Genomic DNA, 15508 nt, shown 5'->3' with positions numbered 1-15508 from the left:
AACTCCGGGGAGTTTCCGGAGCTGTGTGAGCCTGCACACACACACACACACACACACACCACACTCGCTCACACGCACTCACTCACACTCCAGAAAGTTTCAGTGAGCGGAAAACGCGCCCCCAGGAGCAGCCCGCAACCCAGCGGCCGGGGAAGCCTCGCAAGCTGTGTGCGCGACGGGCGCGCCTGGGAGGCACTTACTCGGAAGAGGGGGCCCGGTGGCGCTGGGACGCTAAGAGGCGAACTGGGCGATTGACTGCGCAGAGTTGCCTGGCCGCTTCAACCCTCGCGGGCTCCAGCGTACTGACCAGCAGAGCGCGGGTCAGAGACGGCGGGAGAAGAGGAGCCAGGGGCGGGACAAAAGAAGCGAGGGGCGGGACTAGGAAGGTGGAGAGGGGCCGGGAGGAGGAGCTAGGAGGCTGGAGGTGGAGCCGGCCCAGGAGGAGGAGGAAGGAAGTCAGGGGCGGAGCGTGCCGGGGGGCGGGGGCGGAGCGGGGGCGGGGCGGAGCGGGGGCGGGGAGGAACCGAGCAGCCCCGGAGGAGCGGGAGAGGAGGAGAGGCGAGGCTAGGAGGAGGGTCTAGGAAGCCAGGCTCTGCAGGGAGGAGAAACCCGGCCGCAGGGACTGCATGGTCTGCGTTTGGCGCCCGGAATCTGGAAGGGTCAGTGCTCCGGGACATGCTAAAGAGGTATGGACAGCGGCCTGGGAGCTGTACTCGAACTGCAAAGCAAGACCTTTGGACTCCAGGAACCAAGACCGGCTTGGGAGATACTCAGGGAAGATGTTAACCTTTCTCAGTTTCTTCGGTTGTGAAAATGAGATGCAAACCTCGCTGTGCGTAGAGACATTAAATGAACTCATGCATGTTTGCACCATACTAGCACCTAACAAGTATGAATGAATGTTTTCTTCGGGTTTGCCATTATCATCATCGACATCAACCTTATAAGCTCCCCAAATAGCGCCTGCACTTTATTTTTTGCTTTTCAGCCTGCCCTGGCCTCCAGTCTACCAGGTGAAGTATCATGCGCTCAGGATTCCTAGATTCTGTTCTCAGAGCATGCAGGGCTTCCTCTCAGAATTAAAGGCTCATTGGCTCATTGAAAAGTCAGTCTGGTCAGAGCCACCTCCGCAGACCTCAGGGACTGTCCCTGCCCGCGGAGCCCAAGGCTGGCTCTTCACCGGAATAGGGCAGAATTTGGGCCCTTCCCTCTGATGAGAAGCCCTGACCCAAGTTTAGCCATTCTCAAGAGTGAAGGTGCTGGACCCTCGTGGGAGTATGATGACTCCGTCCTCCATTAAGCATTTACTATATGGTGGCTTTGCGCAGATGGCTGGGAATATTAATTATACTAGCAGAACTTAACATGTGCAAATCACTGTTAAAATCTTCACAACAACCTGGAAATGTAGATTACTTTAGCTACCTCAGTTTTTCAAAGGGAGACGGAGGCATAGTGAAGTAAAAGAGCATGCCCAGAGTATGGGTGGGACACTGGGAAGTAAACACTGGATAGGGGAAATAGACAAAAATCACAACACATTAGGGTTTAATACCCCAAACAGGAATATATGGAAGGTCAGAGATGTTTAGGACACTGTCTTGCTATGGGGAGGGAAGTGTCAGGAAGATTTTTTTTTTTGGTCTTTTGACTTTTTAGGGCCACACCCAGAGGTATATATGGAGGTTCTAATCGAGCTGTTGCTGCCAGCCTGTGCAGAGCCACAGCAATGCATGATCCGAGCCACATCTTCGGCCTACACCATAGCTCATGGCAACGCCAGATCCTTAACTCACTGAGTAAGGTCAGGGATTGAACCCGCAACCTCATGGTTCCTAGTCGGATTCATTTCCCCTGTGCCACAAGGGAACTCTAGGAAGATCTTTCGAAAGGAGGTGATGTCTGAACTCAATTTGGAAGAAGCTGTTCATAGATAGCTATAGGTGAAGAAAGGGCATAGTAAACATCTTTCAAGCAATAAGAAGTATTGGGAAAGAAGTGCAGATTTGAATGAAGCTAAAACAATGAAAAAGGACCAAATCTAAGTGGTTTCTTTCTATTGGAGCTAATGAACATTAATTTGACCCTTGGTTACTAGAAAGTCAGAAGGATTTTAAGTATGGGGGCATGTCAAATGTTCTAGAAAACAGCATAGAGAATTCCAGAGCCAGCAAACTGGCTTATGGAGTTATTGAAATCTGTCAGGTTAGGACACAATGGTAGGCAGAATAATAACTCCAGAAAAGAGATCCACACCCAGATCCCCAGAATCTGTGAATATGCTACCTTAGATGGCAAAAGGGACTTGGCAGTTGTAATTAAGGTTGAAGACAACGAGATGACAGGATTATCCTGGATAATTTGGGTGGATCTAATCTAATCATGTGGTTCCCATTTAGTGGAAGAAGAATGAGTCAGAGAGATTCAAAGTATGAAGGACTTGAGGACCTGGGTCAGGAGCCAAGAAATGTATTTAGGTGGCCTCTAGAAACTGGGAATGGATCTCAGCAAAAAGAGAGACAGAGAGAAACAGAGAGAGAGAATCTCAATCCTACAAACGCAAAGAAATGTATCCTCCCTTAGTGCCTCCAGAATGGAACCCAGCTGTAGAGTTCCTTTCTACACTTTGATTTTTATCCCAGTGAGACCCATACTGGACTTTTGACCTGTAGAATTACAAAATAATACATGTATGTTCTTTTAAACCTCTAAATTGGTATTAATTTGTTGTAGCAATAATTACAGATGTTGAATGCTTAACACTAAGTGGATAGAAAGAAAATGGATTCAAGCCTTGCCCAGGTCCTGGAGATTGATGGGATGTGAGAGGTGAGGGAAGTAGAGTCATCTAGGTTGATTTATAGGGTTTCTGGATTGGCAAGCTCAGTCTTTGCGGTGCCACCCAGTGGAAGGAGAGACAAAAGCAGGTCCTTCCAAAATGCTTTGAGTCTACAAGGATGCAATTAATTTAGGCTTAAAAAGTTTGTACACTCCCAGGCCTCCCCTACTCTTCAAAATGTTCGAAATGATCCCTGGAAGCCCAAGGGCATGGATATTTGTATTTGAGAATTCTAGTAATGGATCTGCTCTGTTATAAGCTGGATGGCTTTGGACAAAGTGCAAAGACAATGAAACTTGGCTTCTTCTACTGTGGGAGATAGAAGGAGGAGCCACAGTTATGTGAATGCTGAGAGAGTCAGCCAGAATGTCATGGTGTCTGTAATCTCAACCCAGTAACTTTCACCACTGATTCATTTCAGTCTCTCTTGTCTCAAACTGAACTCTGGAGCAGCATCCCTGGAGATGCTTCTATTTTTATAGATAAAGATTCTGTAATCTTTGGGAGTTCCCTTTGTGGCTCAACAATAAGGAACCCAACTAGTATCCATGAGGATGCTGGTTCAATCCCTGGTCCCACTCAGTGGGCTAAAGGATACAGCATTGCTGTGAGCTGTGGTGTAGGTTGCAGATGTGGCTTGGATCCCATGTTGCTGTGTTTTAGGCCAGCAGCTGAGGCTGCAGCTGGACCCCTCACTTGGGAATTTCCATATGCTGTGGGTGTGGCCCTAAAAAAAAGTTTCTATAGTCTTTATCTCCATTATTCCACACCCCTATTACAGCCTCTCATTGTTGGCCCTCACACTCTTCCTTTACTTCAGGTAGACTTGCATTTCTCCCAATTGGCTTCCTTTCCTATCCAACATAAGGCCAAGAGCCAATCCCTCAGTCATGCATGGCCATGCCTCTTATTTTACTCCTTTGTCCTTTCTTGTACTCATCTGGTAAATCTTTCCAGCCATCCACATTATTCCTATGGAATACTTAAGAAGAAACAAAAAATGTGAAACCTGATGCTCTGCAGATTCATGACCTCTGATCTCAGCTAAATCCTCATGCAGCTTGGATTTTCTTTTGCATCATGGGTAGAAAGGAGAAGGGGGTTGGATCTTTATCCCTTTCCTCCAGAGTATATGTTGAGGAAATCTAACGCCTTCTGCTCCTGATATAACAATCTCACCTCCTGTTTCAATGAATATATGTATATATAATATCAATAGAGAATTTTCTTGACTTCCTGCCCCAGCTACCAAAAATGCCATCTACGTCCACACTCATCTTGACTTCCTTTCCTCTCATCCCAGTGCATCAGAACAAATCCATTTACCAGTTCTCTGGGTCCCCATGGAGCCCTCCCTTCTATCTACAGAGGCTGTACTCCATTAAATATTCCTTTTCTTTATCTTCAGTCTCCCAACTTCTATGTTCTCTTCTTAAAACATAAAAAATGCTAAGATGTTAAAATAATATAAAATTTTAAATCTCCATGATCCTATTAACTTTTCTCACCACAACCCACTTTACTAGGCCATCTAGACCTGAATGGCCACAGGGGCAGAGAGTACAAACAATGTAGGGTGGCCATTGCCTCAGTGATTACTCTAGAGGCCTGGGAAGGAAGCTCTACAATCCCAGGCAATTTACATTACTATCATCAAAGAACAACCAGTCCTTCTCTTTAATAAAGACATAGGACTCCACCTTATTTCATAGTGTGGTATTATTTAGAAATTATCAAGATAGCTTTCCTATTTTGGGCCAAAAATACTTGGATCATTCCATTTTCTTTTTTTTCTCTTTTTCTTTCTTTCTTTCTCTTTTTCTTTCTTTCTTTCTCTTTTTCTTTCTTTCTTTCTTTCTTTCTTTCTTTCTTTCCTTCCTTCCTTCCTTCCTTCCTTCCTTCCTTCCTTTCTCCCTTTCTTTCTCCTTCCTTCCTTCCTTCTCTCTCTCTTTTTTTGTCTTTTTGGGGTCACACCCACAACATATGGAAGTTCCCAGGCTAGGGATCCAATCATAGCTCCAGCTGCTGGCCTACACCACAGCCACAGCAACTCAGGATCCAAGCATGTCTCCCATCTACACACAGCTCATGGCAATGCTGGATCCTTTAACCCACTGATCAAGGCCAGAGATAAAACCCGCATCCTTGTGGATACTAGTTGGGTTTTGTTACTGCTGAGCCACAATGGAAACTCCTGGATCATTCCCTTTTTGAACTAGCACTTGTATATTTCCAAATTGGGGTTGTAAAATACATTAAAACCTAGGGTTGTAAAAAAACATTAAAACCTAATAACTAGTCTATTATTCAATGACTAATTGTTTTAAAATAATTGCAGCTACATGTAGATTAATGAATTCTCTCAGACCAACATGCACCCCCTGCCCCTGCCCAAAAAATCCCCAAACCTATAAATCACATGAAGTGGAGATAGCTGTAATTACAGCTGCATGCCAAAAATACCTCTGTGCATACCTTCTATTTTTACTTCTGCCCAGCTGAAGGTGTAAGAACTAACTTTAGATAGTTGTAAAGTTTTTAAAAATCTTCCAAACCAGTTTTCTGTTATACTTTTCTTTTGGTTCAAGCCTCTATGGTTTTTACTCAGTGCCAGCCTCCTCTTTTTGAGTGTAAGGAAATCACTGCATGGAAATAAATACACCGTGAAATGTGCCAGACAAAATGTATGCACAAGTACTTTGAGAGGAGAGTGGAAGTGACTCACATTCCTTGCGGAGGAATGGAGATTTCACAGAGAAGTTTCCACCCAACGAAGTGGAAAAGGATGAATTCAAGTTTGCCAGGTATTGTGAAGAGACAGAAGAAAAATACGGTCTAATCTAACATTTTTTAGCAGGCTAAAGCTCTGAAGCATGGATGTGTACCTTAAACACAGCCCACAGAAATATCTATGTGCCCGGTGTGTTTTAACTACATTTTCAAGGGAGTATATCAACGAACATGCCTGATTCAAAACATAGTTTAACTTTACTAACTTCCAAGATCGTTACTGTCTGATCATCTGATTGTCTACTTCTGCAGCTCTCTTTCCAGTCGTATTTATTTTCAGGGCATTATCAAAATATGTAATCTTGTCCTTGAAGTAACAATTTGAGTATGGTAAAGAGTACATTTTACCTAAATAGAACTCTAGATGCAGATTGTGTAGGGTAGAATTGTTCAATGTCATGAAAACTAGAAACTTGGGGATAGAGAAAAAAAATCAAGACTTTGGGACAAGTGAGCTTTTCCTCTTACTTCTATAGACCTCAACCCCCCACTCCTATTACACATCACTAGTGATTATATCTTTTTTTTTTTTTTTTTTTCGGTCTTTTTAGGGCTACACCCAGGGCATATGGAAGTTCCTGGGCTAGGGATTGAATAGGAGCTCCAGCTGCTGGCCTATGCTCCAGCCACAGCAATGCAGCATCTGAGCCAGGTGTGAGACCTACATGACAGCCCGCAGCAACCCTGGATCCTTGACCCACTGAGTGAGGCCAGGGATTGAAACCACACCTTTATGGATCCTAGTCAGATTCATTTCCCACACACCACAGTGAGAACTCCATATGTTGGCTTTTTTAAGTGGTTACTTTCCAACTGTGATTTCCTCCCTCCTATTTTTTTACTTCTTTTTTGGAGAACTGTCAGTATTTCTTTTAGAACGGGCTTAGTATTACTGTACTCTTTTAGTTTTTGTTTGTTGGAGAAATTCTTTATTTCTCCTCTTATTTTAAATGATATTCTTCCTGCGCAGAGTAGGCTGCAATTTTTCCCTTTTAGAACTTTGAATATATCTTGCCACTGTCTTCTGGCCTGTAGTGTTTTTTTTTTTTTTTTCTTGTCTTTTTGCTATTTCTTTGGGCCGCTCCCGTGGCATATGGAGGTTCCCAGACTAGGGGTCCAATCGGAGCTGTAGCCACTGGCCTACGCCAGAGCCACAGCAACGCGGGATCCGAGCCGTGTCTGCAACCTACACCACAGCTCACGGCAACGCCAGGTCCTTAACCCACTGAGCAAGGGCAGGGACTGAACCCGCAACCTCATGGTTCCTAGTCGGATTTGTTAACCACTGCGCCACGACGGGAACACCCCTGTAGTGTTTCTGTAGAGAAATTAGCTGATAGCCCTATGGGTTTCCTTTATAGTTAACTCTTTGTTTTTCTCTTGCTGCCTCTAGAATCCTTTTATCCTTAACTTTTGCCATTTTTATTACAATACGTCTTGGTGTCAGCCTTGGGCTCAACTTGTTTGGGGCCCTCTGTGCTTCCTGTATCCTGATATCTGTTTCCTTTAGATTTGCAAAGTTTTCAGACATAATTTCTCCAAATATATTTTTGATCCCCTTTTCTTTTTCTCTTCTTTGGAATCCTTATTATGCATACATTGGCCTGCTTTATATAATTCCATACCTCTTGTATCACTTTCATATTTTTTCATTTGGTTTTCTGTCTGCTGTCCTGCTTGGGTGATTTCTATTATTCTAGTTTCCAAGTCACTAATTAGTTTCTCTGCATTATTCATTCTGCTCTTCAGTGCCTTTAACTAATCTTGCATCTCTGCAAATGATTTTCTAATTTTTCGTGTCTCATGTTTTCTGGTTTTTTTCTAAAGTAATATGCATTACTATTCATATCTGCTCTTAATTCCTTCATATTCACTCTTAATTCCTTCAGTATTTTCAAGTATCTTTTTTTTTTTTTTTGACTTTTTGTCCTTTTTTCAGCACCACACACATGGCACGTGGAGGTTCCCAGGTTAGGGGGTCTAATTGGAGCTGTAGCTGCCAGCCTACACCAGAGCCACAGCAACACTAGATCCGAGCCACGTCTGCGACCTACACCACAGTTCATGGCAACGCCAAATCCTTAACCCGCTGATCGAGGCCAGAGATTGAACTCGAAACCTCATGGTTCCTAGTCGGATTCGTTTCCGCTGTGCCATGACAGGAATTCCCTCACCTATCTCCTTTTTGAACTCAGTGCCTATTAGACTGCAGAGGTCTGTTTCATTGTTTGCTCCTTCAGGTGAATTCTTCTCTTCCTTTAACTGGAAATGTTTTCCAAGATTCTTCATTTTGCTTATGTTTTTCTTATTCTGTGAGTTTAGGGAAAACAACTACTGTAGTCTTGGAAGGATATTTATATGCCAGAGCACCCCTGGGTATTTTGTGAGGGCTTACTCTTTATTCTTGGCGTGAGGTCCGCTTTTGTTTTGGTTGCTTTCTGTCTTTCCTCAGTGTGTGCATGGTGTTATCCCCTTGATAGGGTGCTATGCCTGCTTCCAGGGAGATGAAGGCAATGAGCAGGGCTAATATCCAGTGCCTGATTGCGGGCCCTTGACAGTGGTGAGAATCTGCAGGAAGGTGGCAAAGGCTGCTTCTAGTAGCAGGGTACTGGAAAATGGCAGCGACCCTCAGGCAGGTGTAGGTGGTGCCTGGAGATTTTGGTAGTGGCAGTGGCAGGGCACATGTGTTCCCAGGGGAGTGAGAGCAACAATGGGTGGCACTTGGTTGCAGTGCCCTCCTCTGTGCTGAACTCTGAGGTGACTGGGACCATAGGTGGTGCCTATTCATGGACCCCCTAATGTAGCAGGTCATGCCCTCCTCTGGAGTCTGAGATGATTGTGGTGGTTTGCCCCTGCTCCTTGCACACCAGGCAAGAGGTGTCCTGTCATGCTTAGCCCACAAAGGAGGCACTGCCACCCGTAGCCTATTTGTGGCTTGTGCTTGTGGCCCCACCCTTGCTGGGCTGGCCCACACTGGTGCCTTGCTGCTTGTGGCCCCACCCTCTGAGAATCTGCATGTGTTCAGAGAAAGATATTACTATGGCAGTTCACCCTTCCTCTTATTGCCCTCCCCAACAATGGTGCCTTGCTTCTCCTGCAGGCTTTCTGCTGGGTTCTCTCAACTGTGGTGCTCAGCTTCCCAGCCACTGGCACACCACTCCTTAGCCCCTCAGGCTGTCTCCATACACCCAGTCCCACTCTTCTCCCTGGAACTGACCTCTGGAGACTGAGAGGTGGTACTGATGGTCCATATAGCACTCTCTGCTTTGCCCTCCTCAGTCCAGCTGCTGAGCTTTTCTTGGAGGCTTTGAGGTCCCTCTGTCTCAGCTAATCTCCCTGTCAGGTGGCTTTTCAGGGTATGCGTTCCTCTTTCACAGCTACCTCTCAAGTGCTGGTTCCATCCTGCTTCTTTTCTCTTTTTGTCCATCCAGTTATGTGGAGGGTTTCTTGCCCTTTTTGGAAGTTTAAGTTCTTCTGCCAGTGTTCAGTAGATGTTCTTTGTTAATCATTCTACATGTAAATGGTTTTTTGGTTGTTGTGTTTCTGGGAGAAGGTGAGTGGCACATCTTACTCCTCCACCATCTTGATCCCGCCTCCCACCCAACTGCTTCTATCACCCATCTGTATTTGCATTGGGAGAATATTAAGAAATATTTGTTCCAAGGAAACTTGTGAAACAATGCCATACTCCAAAGCTGCATTACCTCCCTGAATTACAGGCCGCAGCCATATAGGAAACAACCAAGTAAGGAGAAGGGGCAAAAAAGTCACGAAAAACTCAAAACAGATTTTTCTTTGAAAATAACTGCAGCAAAAGTCATACATATTTCTAAGACTGACAGGTACATATAAGTAAACCATGTTCAACTTTCTGCAAATACTCTGAAATTTAACATCTTAATTTTTCTACTTAAGTAATATTAGCATCAAAAATATCTCAACAATTCAAAGAAGAGGATTCCTGACACAAGATCACTTCACTTAGAATAGTTCCCAAAGTCCAAAGTCCTACTTAGTATTAAAAATACAGCTTTTCTTCATCAACACACACACACAACTATTTCTGGTATCACATTACTGAGTGGGGTTTAAATGAGTTTAGAAAAGTACTATCTCCTTTCATTCTCCCAGGTAAAATTTTTGTGTGTATTCTTCCATATATGTCCATGTGTCTACATACACAGTACAACTAAAGATTAAAAAAAAGAAACGATAGGGGATATAAAAACTTTTACTTCAATTTTTTTCTCATTAGTTTCTTTTCAGATCAACAGATATAAATCTAACAGAGTTGAGAGAATATTACATCGTACGGATTACCAAAATTTATTCTACCATTTACTTACTAATTAACATTTAGATTTCCAGTTTTCTTGGGAGTTCCTGTTGTGGTGCAGCAGAGACAAACCCAACTAGTATCCATGAGGATGCAGATTCAATCCTTGGCTTCCCTCAGTAGGTCAGAGATCTGGCATTGCTGTAAGCTGTGGTGTAGGTCACAGACACAGCTCAGATCCTGTGTTGCTATGGATGTGGCATAGACCAGCAGCTGTAGCTCTGATTTGACCCCTAACCTGGGAACTTTCATATGCTGTGTGCGGCCCTAAAAAGCAAACAATAAAAGAAAAAAAAAAAGATTTCCAGTTTTCTTGCTCCACTCAATGTCTCAGAAAACATCTATATATTTTTGTGCATAGCAGGGTTGGGTTTTATTTTTTTTTTTTTTTTTTTTCTTTTTAGGGCCACACCTGTGGCATATGGAAGTTTCCAGGCTAGAGGTCAAGTCTGTGCTGCAACCACCAGCCTATGCTACAACCATAGCAACGCAGGATCTAAGGTGCATCTGTGACCTATACCACAGCATGCAGGAATGTCAGATCTTTAACCCACTGGTCAAAGCCAGTGATGGAACCTGCATCCTCATGGATATTAGTCCAGTTCTTGACCTGCTGAACCACAACGGGAACTCCTAGTGTTTTTACCTTAAAGGACAATCTGAAAAGACTGCTGAGTGAAAGTATGTTTTTCAATCTTAGTATGTATCTAGGTAACTTTATGTGGCAGTTTATTTCTGCCAGCAATGTTTCACTCTGCCCACTTCATTGCATCTTCACCAAACTGATGTCCACTGTTTCACTTTATACTTATTTGGTGGATAAACAGTGGTATCACACTCTTGCTTTCTTTTTAAAAAACATATCTTTAACTATTAGTGAGGATGAACATACTTTGTGCTTGCTGACTTTTTCAATGTCCTGTGCTGTGAATTGAGTGCTGATTTCTCTCTTATTTATCATTTTGTATTAAGGACAATTTTCATACCACTATATATATTTATTCTAGTCTACCTGTTCTTTTGACTGTGGTCTCTTATAGTATGATATTTAAAATTTTTATTTAGTAAAAGATGCTTCTCTGGGCTTCCAACACTGTTATAAAAACATCATCACCACTCTAAGACTATGTGAATATTTTCTTTAAGTAGGTATACCCCTGTATTGTGTACCATTTGTTGAGATTAATTTCAGAAATTCTGCAATAGTTTTTTTAAAAACAATTTTAAAAAAGAAGAAATGAGTTGAGGCAAGTCAGAGAGAGCAAGAAAGGAGGATGGAATTGACTGTCTCATGATTCTATATAAGGAAAATCCTACATTTTAGAAAAAGAGATTTGCAATGTTGTGAATTCTTCCATCATTACAAACTCTCATTCTCAGAAAGTGCACAATTTAAAAATGTATTTCGCTCTATTAGTGTGGACGGAATTTTAGATGGATGTACATCATTTTATATTTAAACATACATTCCAGCTATTTTCATTCTCAACTTTTTAGAATAATGTTTACCCATTAAGCTAAAAAAGATAGTAGAAAAGGAAGAACAGGGTATCTGGGAAGGTTATGCAATCTTTCCTATATTAACCAAATACAAATATAGAAATTCTCTAATTTAAAATGTTACATATACTTCAACTAAAGTAGCATAAATATTATTTAAGACAATAGCATGCTAAAAAAAGTCACTGCATGATTGTTTATTTAAAATATTATGACTCTGGATGTAAATACATATACGCTTACATAATTTATTATTCATATAAACCCTCAATTAAAATGCTAATTCTTCATCCACGATGCCTTTTTCCTAATAAGCATAATAATAAATTTTCTATCTCATTGAAAGTGTTTAAAGCTTTTTAAATCTTGATTTGTGAAGAAATTACTAAAAAATAACTTAAGCTTAACTACATCAAACAATAGTATTGTTTGCAATGCTGTCACAGATTTCTCCATGGCAATAGTCACGTATCGTTATTGCACAATTTACAGGTACAGGTTATTATGTGCATACACACTCTCTACATAATGACAGTGTCTTCACTGCAACTCGCTCAACACATTTAAAATTATGAATACAATTTACAAAATCCTTTAACAATATACTTTTAAGATAAAACTATCCTGAGGATATTACAAAATTCATTTTACCAGCCCTTCATTTCTTTGCTTCATTTGACTCTTTAATTCCCAAGATAATAATTGTCCATATTTTGTTACATAAAAATGTTCTATTAATGTTCCTATTAACAAAATATATTTAAGCTAAATAGTATATAATTGTCCTTTAAACACTTAGTCCCACCTGCCTCTAGTCTCCTTGGTTAAAATCAAGTATTATCAAGTTTTCTATAATTCTGAATCAGAAAAGGTATAGCACATAACAGACAATATGATTAGCACATTTAAGTTAAAAGCATTGTGCATTTTTTTATATTTTGGTCATATTTTATAATAAAATAATATATTTTGGCAAAAATAATAAAATATAAGGTTTAGTTTATTTTCTATTAATGGCAGATCTGGCAGGTATTTTACATTTGTAAATACTATCTATTTAATTTGACTGTTTTCACATTTGTGTCTAAAAACACTGCTATAAGGTTTTGAAAACTCTGAGACTAAAAGCACCTAAAAAACAAGAAAAAATAAGATGGAAGTAAAATGTTTGGTGCTCAAAAATCCTTTGACAAATCTATTTGACTACTTTCAAGTGTCTCATATGCCAACACAGAATCATTACTGCCTGCTAAAATTTACTTGACTCAATGTAATCTTTAAAATAATAATTCTGGAAGTCTTCCTGAAGTTTATTTGAAAATTAGGTTGAGAATTCAAAAGTTAAAAAAAAAAAAAAAGAAAAAAACAGTTGCAAAAAAAGTTGTTATTCTGGTGGCAGTAGTTGTTATGGCACAAAAACAAAAAGACTTGTAGTTTTCTCTTATGTATATATACAGACTAAGTTCCAATAAGATGTGTGCGATATATTACATATATACACACAAGTACACACATATAACTTAGGCTCCAGAGGGGAAACTGATGAAAACTTTACAAAAAGAGCCATTTGGCTCATTTATCACTAAAGTCCCAATGATAGTGTTAATGGAGATATTATTTTTTTTATTCTTACCCAAATATCAATCTATCATTAATTAAGACAGGAGTCTGAGATGTGTAAGTTTAAAAAAGGAAGTGAATGTATGAAGTGGTGAATTAAGTGATTACTGATGTGCAACTGCCTTTACATAAAGGGTATTTTTACTATGAAACAGATTCATGAAGAAATCTCTGCAGAAGAATTTATCAACAACAAAACGCTTTTAAAACTACAATACACTCACTATAACATACTATAAATATGTATTATTACAGCATTACTTATACATTTTACTTTAGGCAATAAAGTCTAATTCTGAATGACCTTGTTAATTTTAAGGCATCAGTGCATCAAAGGCAAAGCTCCATAAAATAAATATAAAGACAAGAAAGCATTAGCTTATTTGTGGCATGAGTGATTACTGTACATCATATGTGTTGGCCACTTCATGGAATAGGTAAATAAATTAAACATCTTACTGTCAAAATGTCACAGCATAAATTTCACATCATTTTTCAACACTTCATTTAATGGGCTAAACTGATCTGGCAGTATTCTCATTTTCATTGTTCCATCAGCTCCACATGAAAAAATGTGATTTGCAGGCCCTGTCTCAATTTGCATTACTCCAGTTCCAATGTTTCTGAAAAGAGATTGCCGAGCATGTTCATTGATGAAAGTGTGGAGAAGACTAAAGGTAGAGAGACTCCAAATCTGAAAGACATCAAGAACAAAATAAAAACTGGGGTTGATATTTACCTTAAAAATCCAAACAAAAGATTTAGACCTGTCTTTTTGTACAAATAAGGAATTTCTAAAATAAAAATGGAGAAATATCTATATAGGTCTACAGTCCTTTTTTTTTTTTTTTAAACAGCAGCACCTGTGGCATACGGAAATTCCCAGGCTAGGGGTCAAATCAGAGCTGCAGCAGCAGGCCTATGCATAGCCACAGCAATGCTGGATCTGAGCCACATCGGCAACCTATGCTGCAGCTTGTGGCAATGCAGGATCCTTACCCAGTGAACACAGCTAGGGATTGAACCCGCATCCTCACAGAGACGACGTAGGGTCCTAACAGGAACTCCCTACAGTCATATATTTTAATTCTATATAGGGTGTTGCAAGTCTACAAGTCTCTTTGATATTATTACACTCTTCAAAATCAATCCAGTGAGAGAAGAAGGTATTTTAAATCCTTTGTCGGAGCTGAGAAAACTTAGGTACAAGAAGGTTAAATGTACAATGCTATAGAAACTTGCAATATTATAGAGACTACAATCAAGATTTCCCATTTCTCAGCAGTTTCTGCTGTGTAGTTGTATAGTGCGGCATTCCTTTCTCCATTACATATAGTGCCCACCAGGCTATAAGAACCACTGGAAAAAGCAAAGTACCCAACACCTAGAGGTCTTCAGACTAGGCAAAACTATATTCTAGCTCCAAGAAAAAGATGTTCTGAGATATTTTAAAAGTCTTTCCTCCTATTACTAAATTTAGAAATTTAGTAATTCATTCTACTCTAGACATAATTATTATAACTTCTAAACACTACCTGGTATAATACCAAATCTTTTAACTTGATTAAATAATAAACTTCAGAGTGAGAGTATGAACTAATCTAAAACATGGTATGACTTATTCTAAACTAAGTAGTTCAAATAAGAAACTAGCTTCAAAGTGAAAAAACAAATACTGTATGGAGTTGGTATATATATTTGACTTTAAGAAATGCCTTTTTTACAATTCGACACTTCTAGTTAATTTTTTTTCTGGCTGAGAATCATGAAAACAATATATGCTCATTCTAACAAGGTAGTCCAACTTATTTGTACTAATTAATCTCACTTGTACTTAGAGTCCTCTCGTGGGTTACTGACCATTAGAATAACTTAGGGACTAGTCTTATCCTTGCAGATCTTTCCAAGTGTGGCCAGAGAACCTTCTATCAAAACTACTATGTCTACGTTCTAAAAATACATATTCCTGAGCCTTGGACTTACCAACTGAGTATTCTGGGAATGGGACCTAGCAATAGTATTTCTGGGGTGGGATATATTTTTAATAAGGTTTAATATTCAGACTTCTAAGTCTGAAAAACAGGAGTTTGAGAAGGATAGTTATAGGCAATGGCTTATCCAGGTACATTCAGAATTCTTGAATCAGGCACTGAGTGATTAGAGGCTGATATGATGAAGGGCAAAATGGGGAGAACTTTAGGGTAAGGGGGAAAAAATCAGCATATTTCACAGTACCTGAAAATGAATTCATAAATTCACTCTGAACATGGAATCAAGACTAACATCTGAAAGATGTTCATATCCATGGAAAATCAACTTCTTTTGCGTGTATTAATTAGATTTGAAAACAATTGAAAAACAGATGATTTTCAAGATAAAATTTTCTTTCACTCATTGAAAGATTAAATAGTAACTAACTTTGT

General features: G+C 40.2%; 2 protein-coding genes across 10 annotated transcripts in view; both read right to left on the bottom strand.

Annotated features, from left to right (window-relative positions):
* Positions 1-361, bottom strand: part of TNFAIP8 (TNF alpha induced protein 8) — a 132806-nt gene extending 132445 nt beyond the window's left edge. Inside the window, exon 1 of the mRNA XM_021079563.1 lies at positions 201-361. Within this exon, the coding sequence (XP_020935222.1) occupies position 201 (1 nt within the window). The 5' untranslated portion in view covers positions 202-361. The remainder of the gene's footprint in view (positions 1-200) is intronic.
* DMXL1 (Dmx like 1) overlaps positions 9845-15508 on the bottom strand; it is a 139789-nt gene continuing 134125 nt past the window's right edge. For 5 of the 9 annotated variants that reach the window (XM_021084664.1, XM_021084665.1, XM_021084667.1 and 2 more), the window contains one exon: positions 9845-13779. In XM_021084664.1, the coding sequence (XP_020940323.1) occupies positions 13555-13779 (225 nt within the window). In that variant the 3' untranslated portion in view covers positions 9845-13554. The remainder of the gene's footprint in view (positions 13780-15508) is intronic. The other 4 variants (XM_021084666.1, XM_021084668.1, XM_021084672.1 and 1 more) reach the window with 2 other exon arrangements.

This window comes from Sus scrofa, chromosome 2 (genome assembly GCF_000003025.6).
Source record: "Sus scrofa isolate TJ Tabasco breed Duroc chromosome 2, Sscrofa11.1, whole genome shotgun sequence".
Lineage (NCBI taxonomy): Eukaryota > Metazoa > Chordata > Mammalia > Artiodactyla > Suidae > Sus > Sus scrofa.
This window is presented reverse-complemented; position numbering and strand designations above follow the sequence as displayed.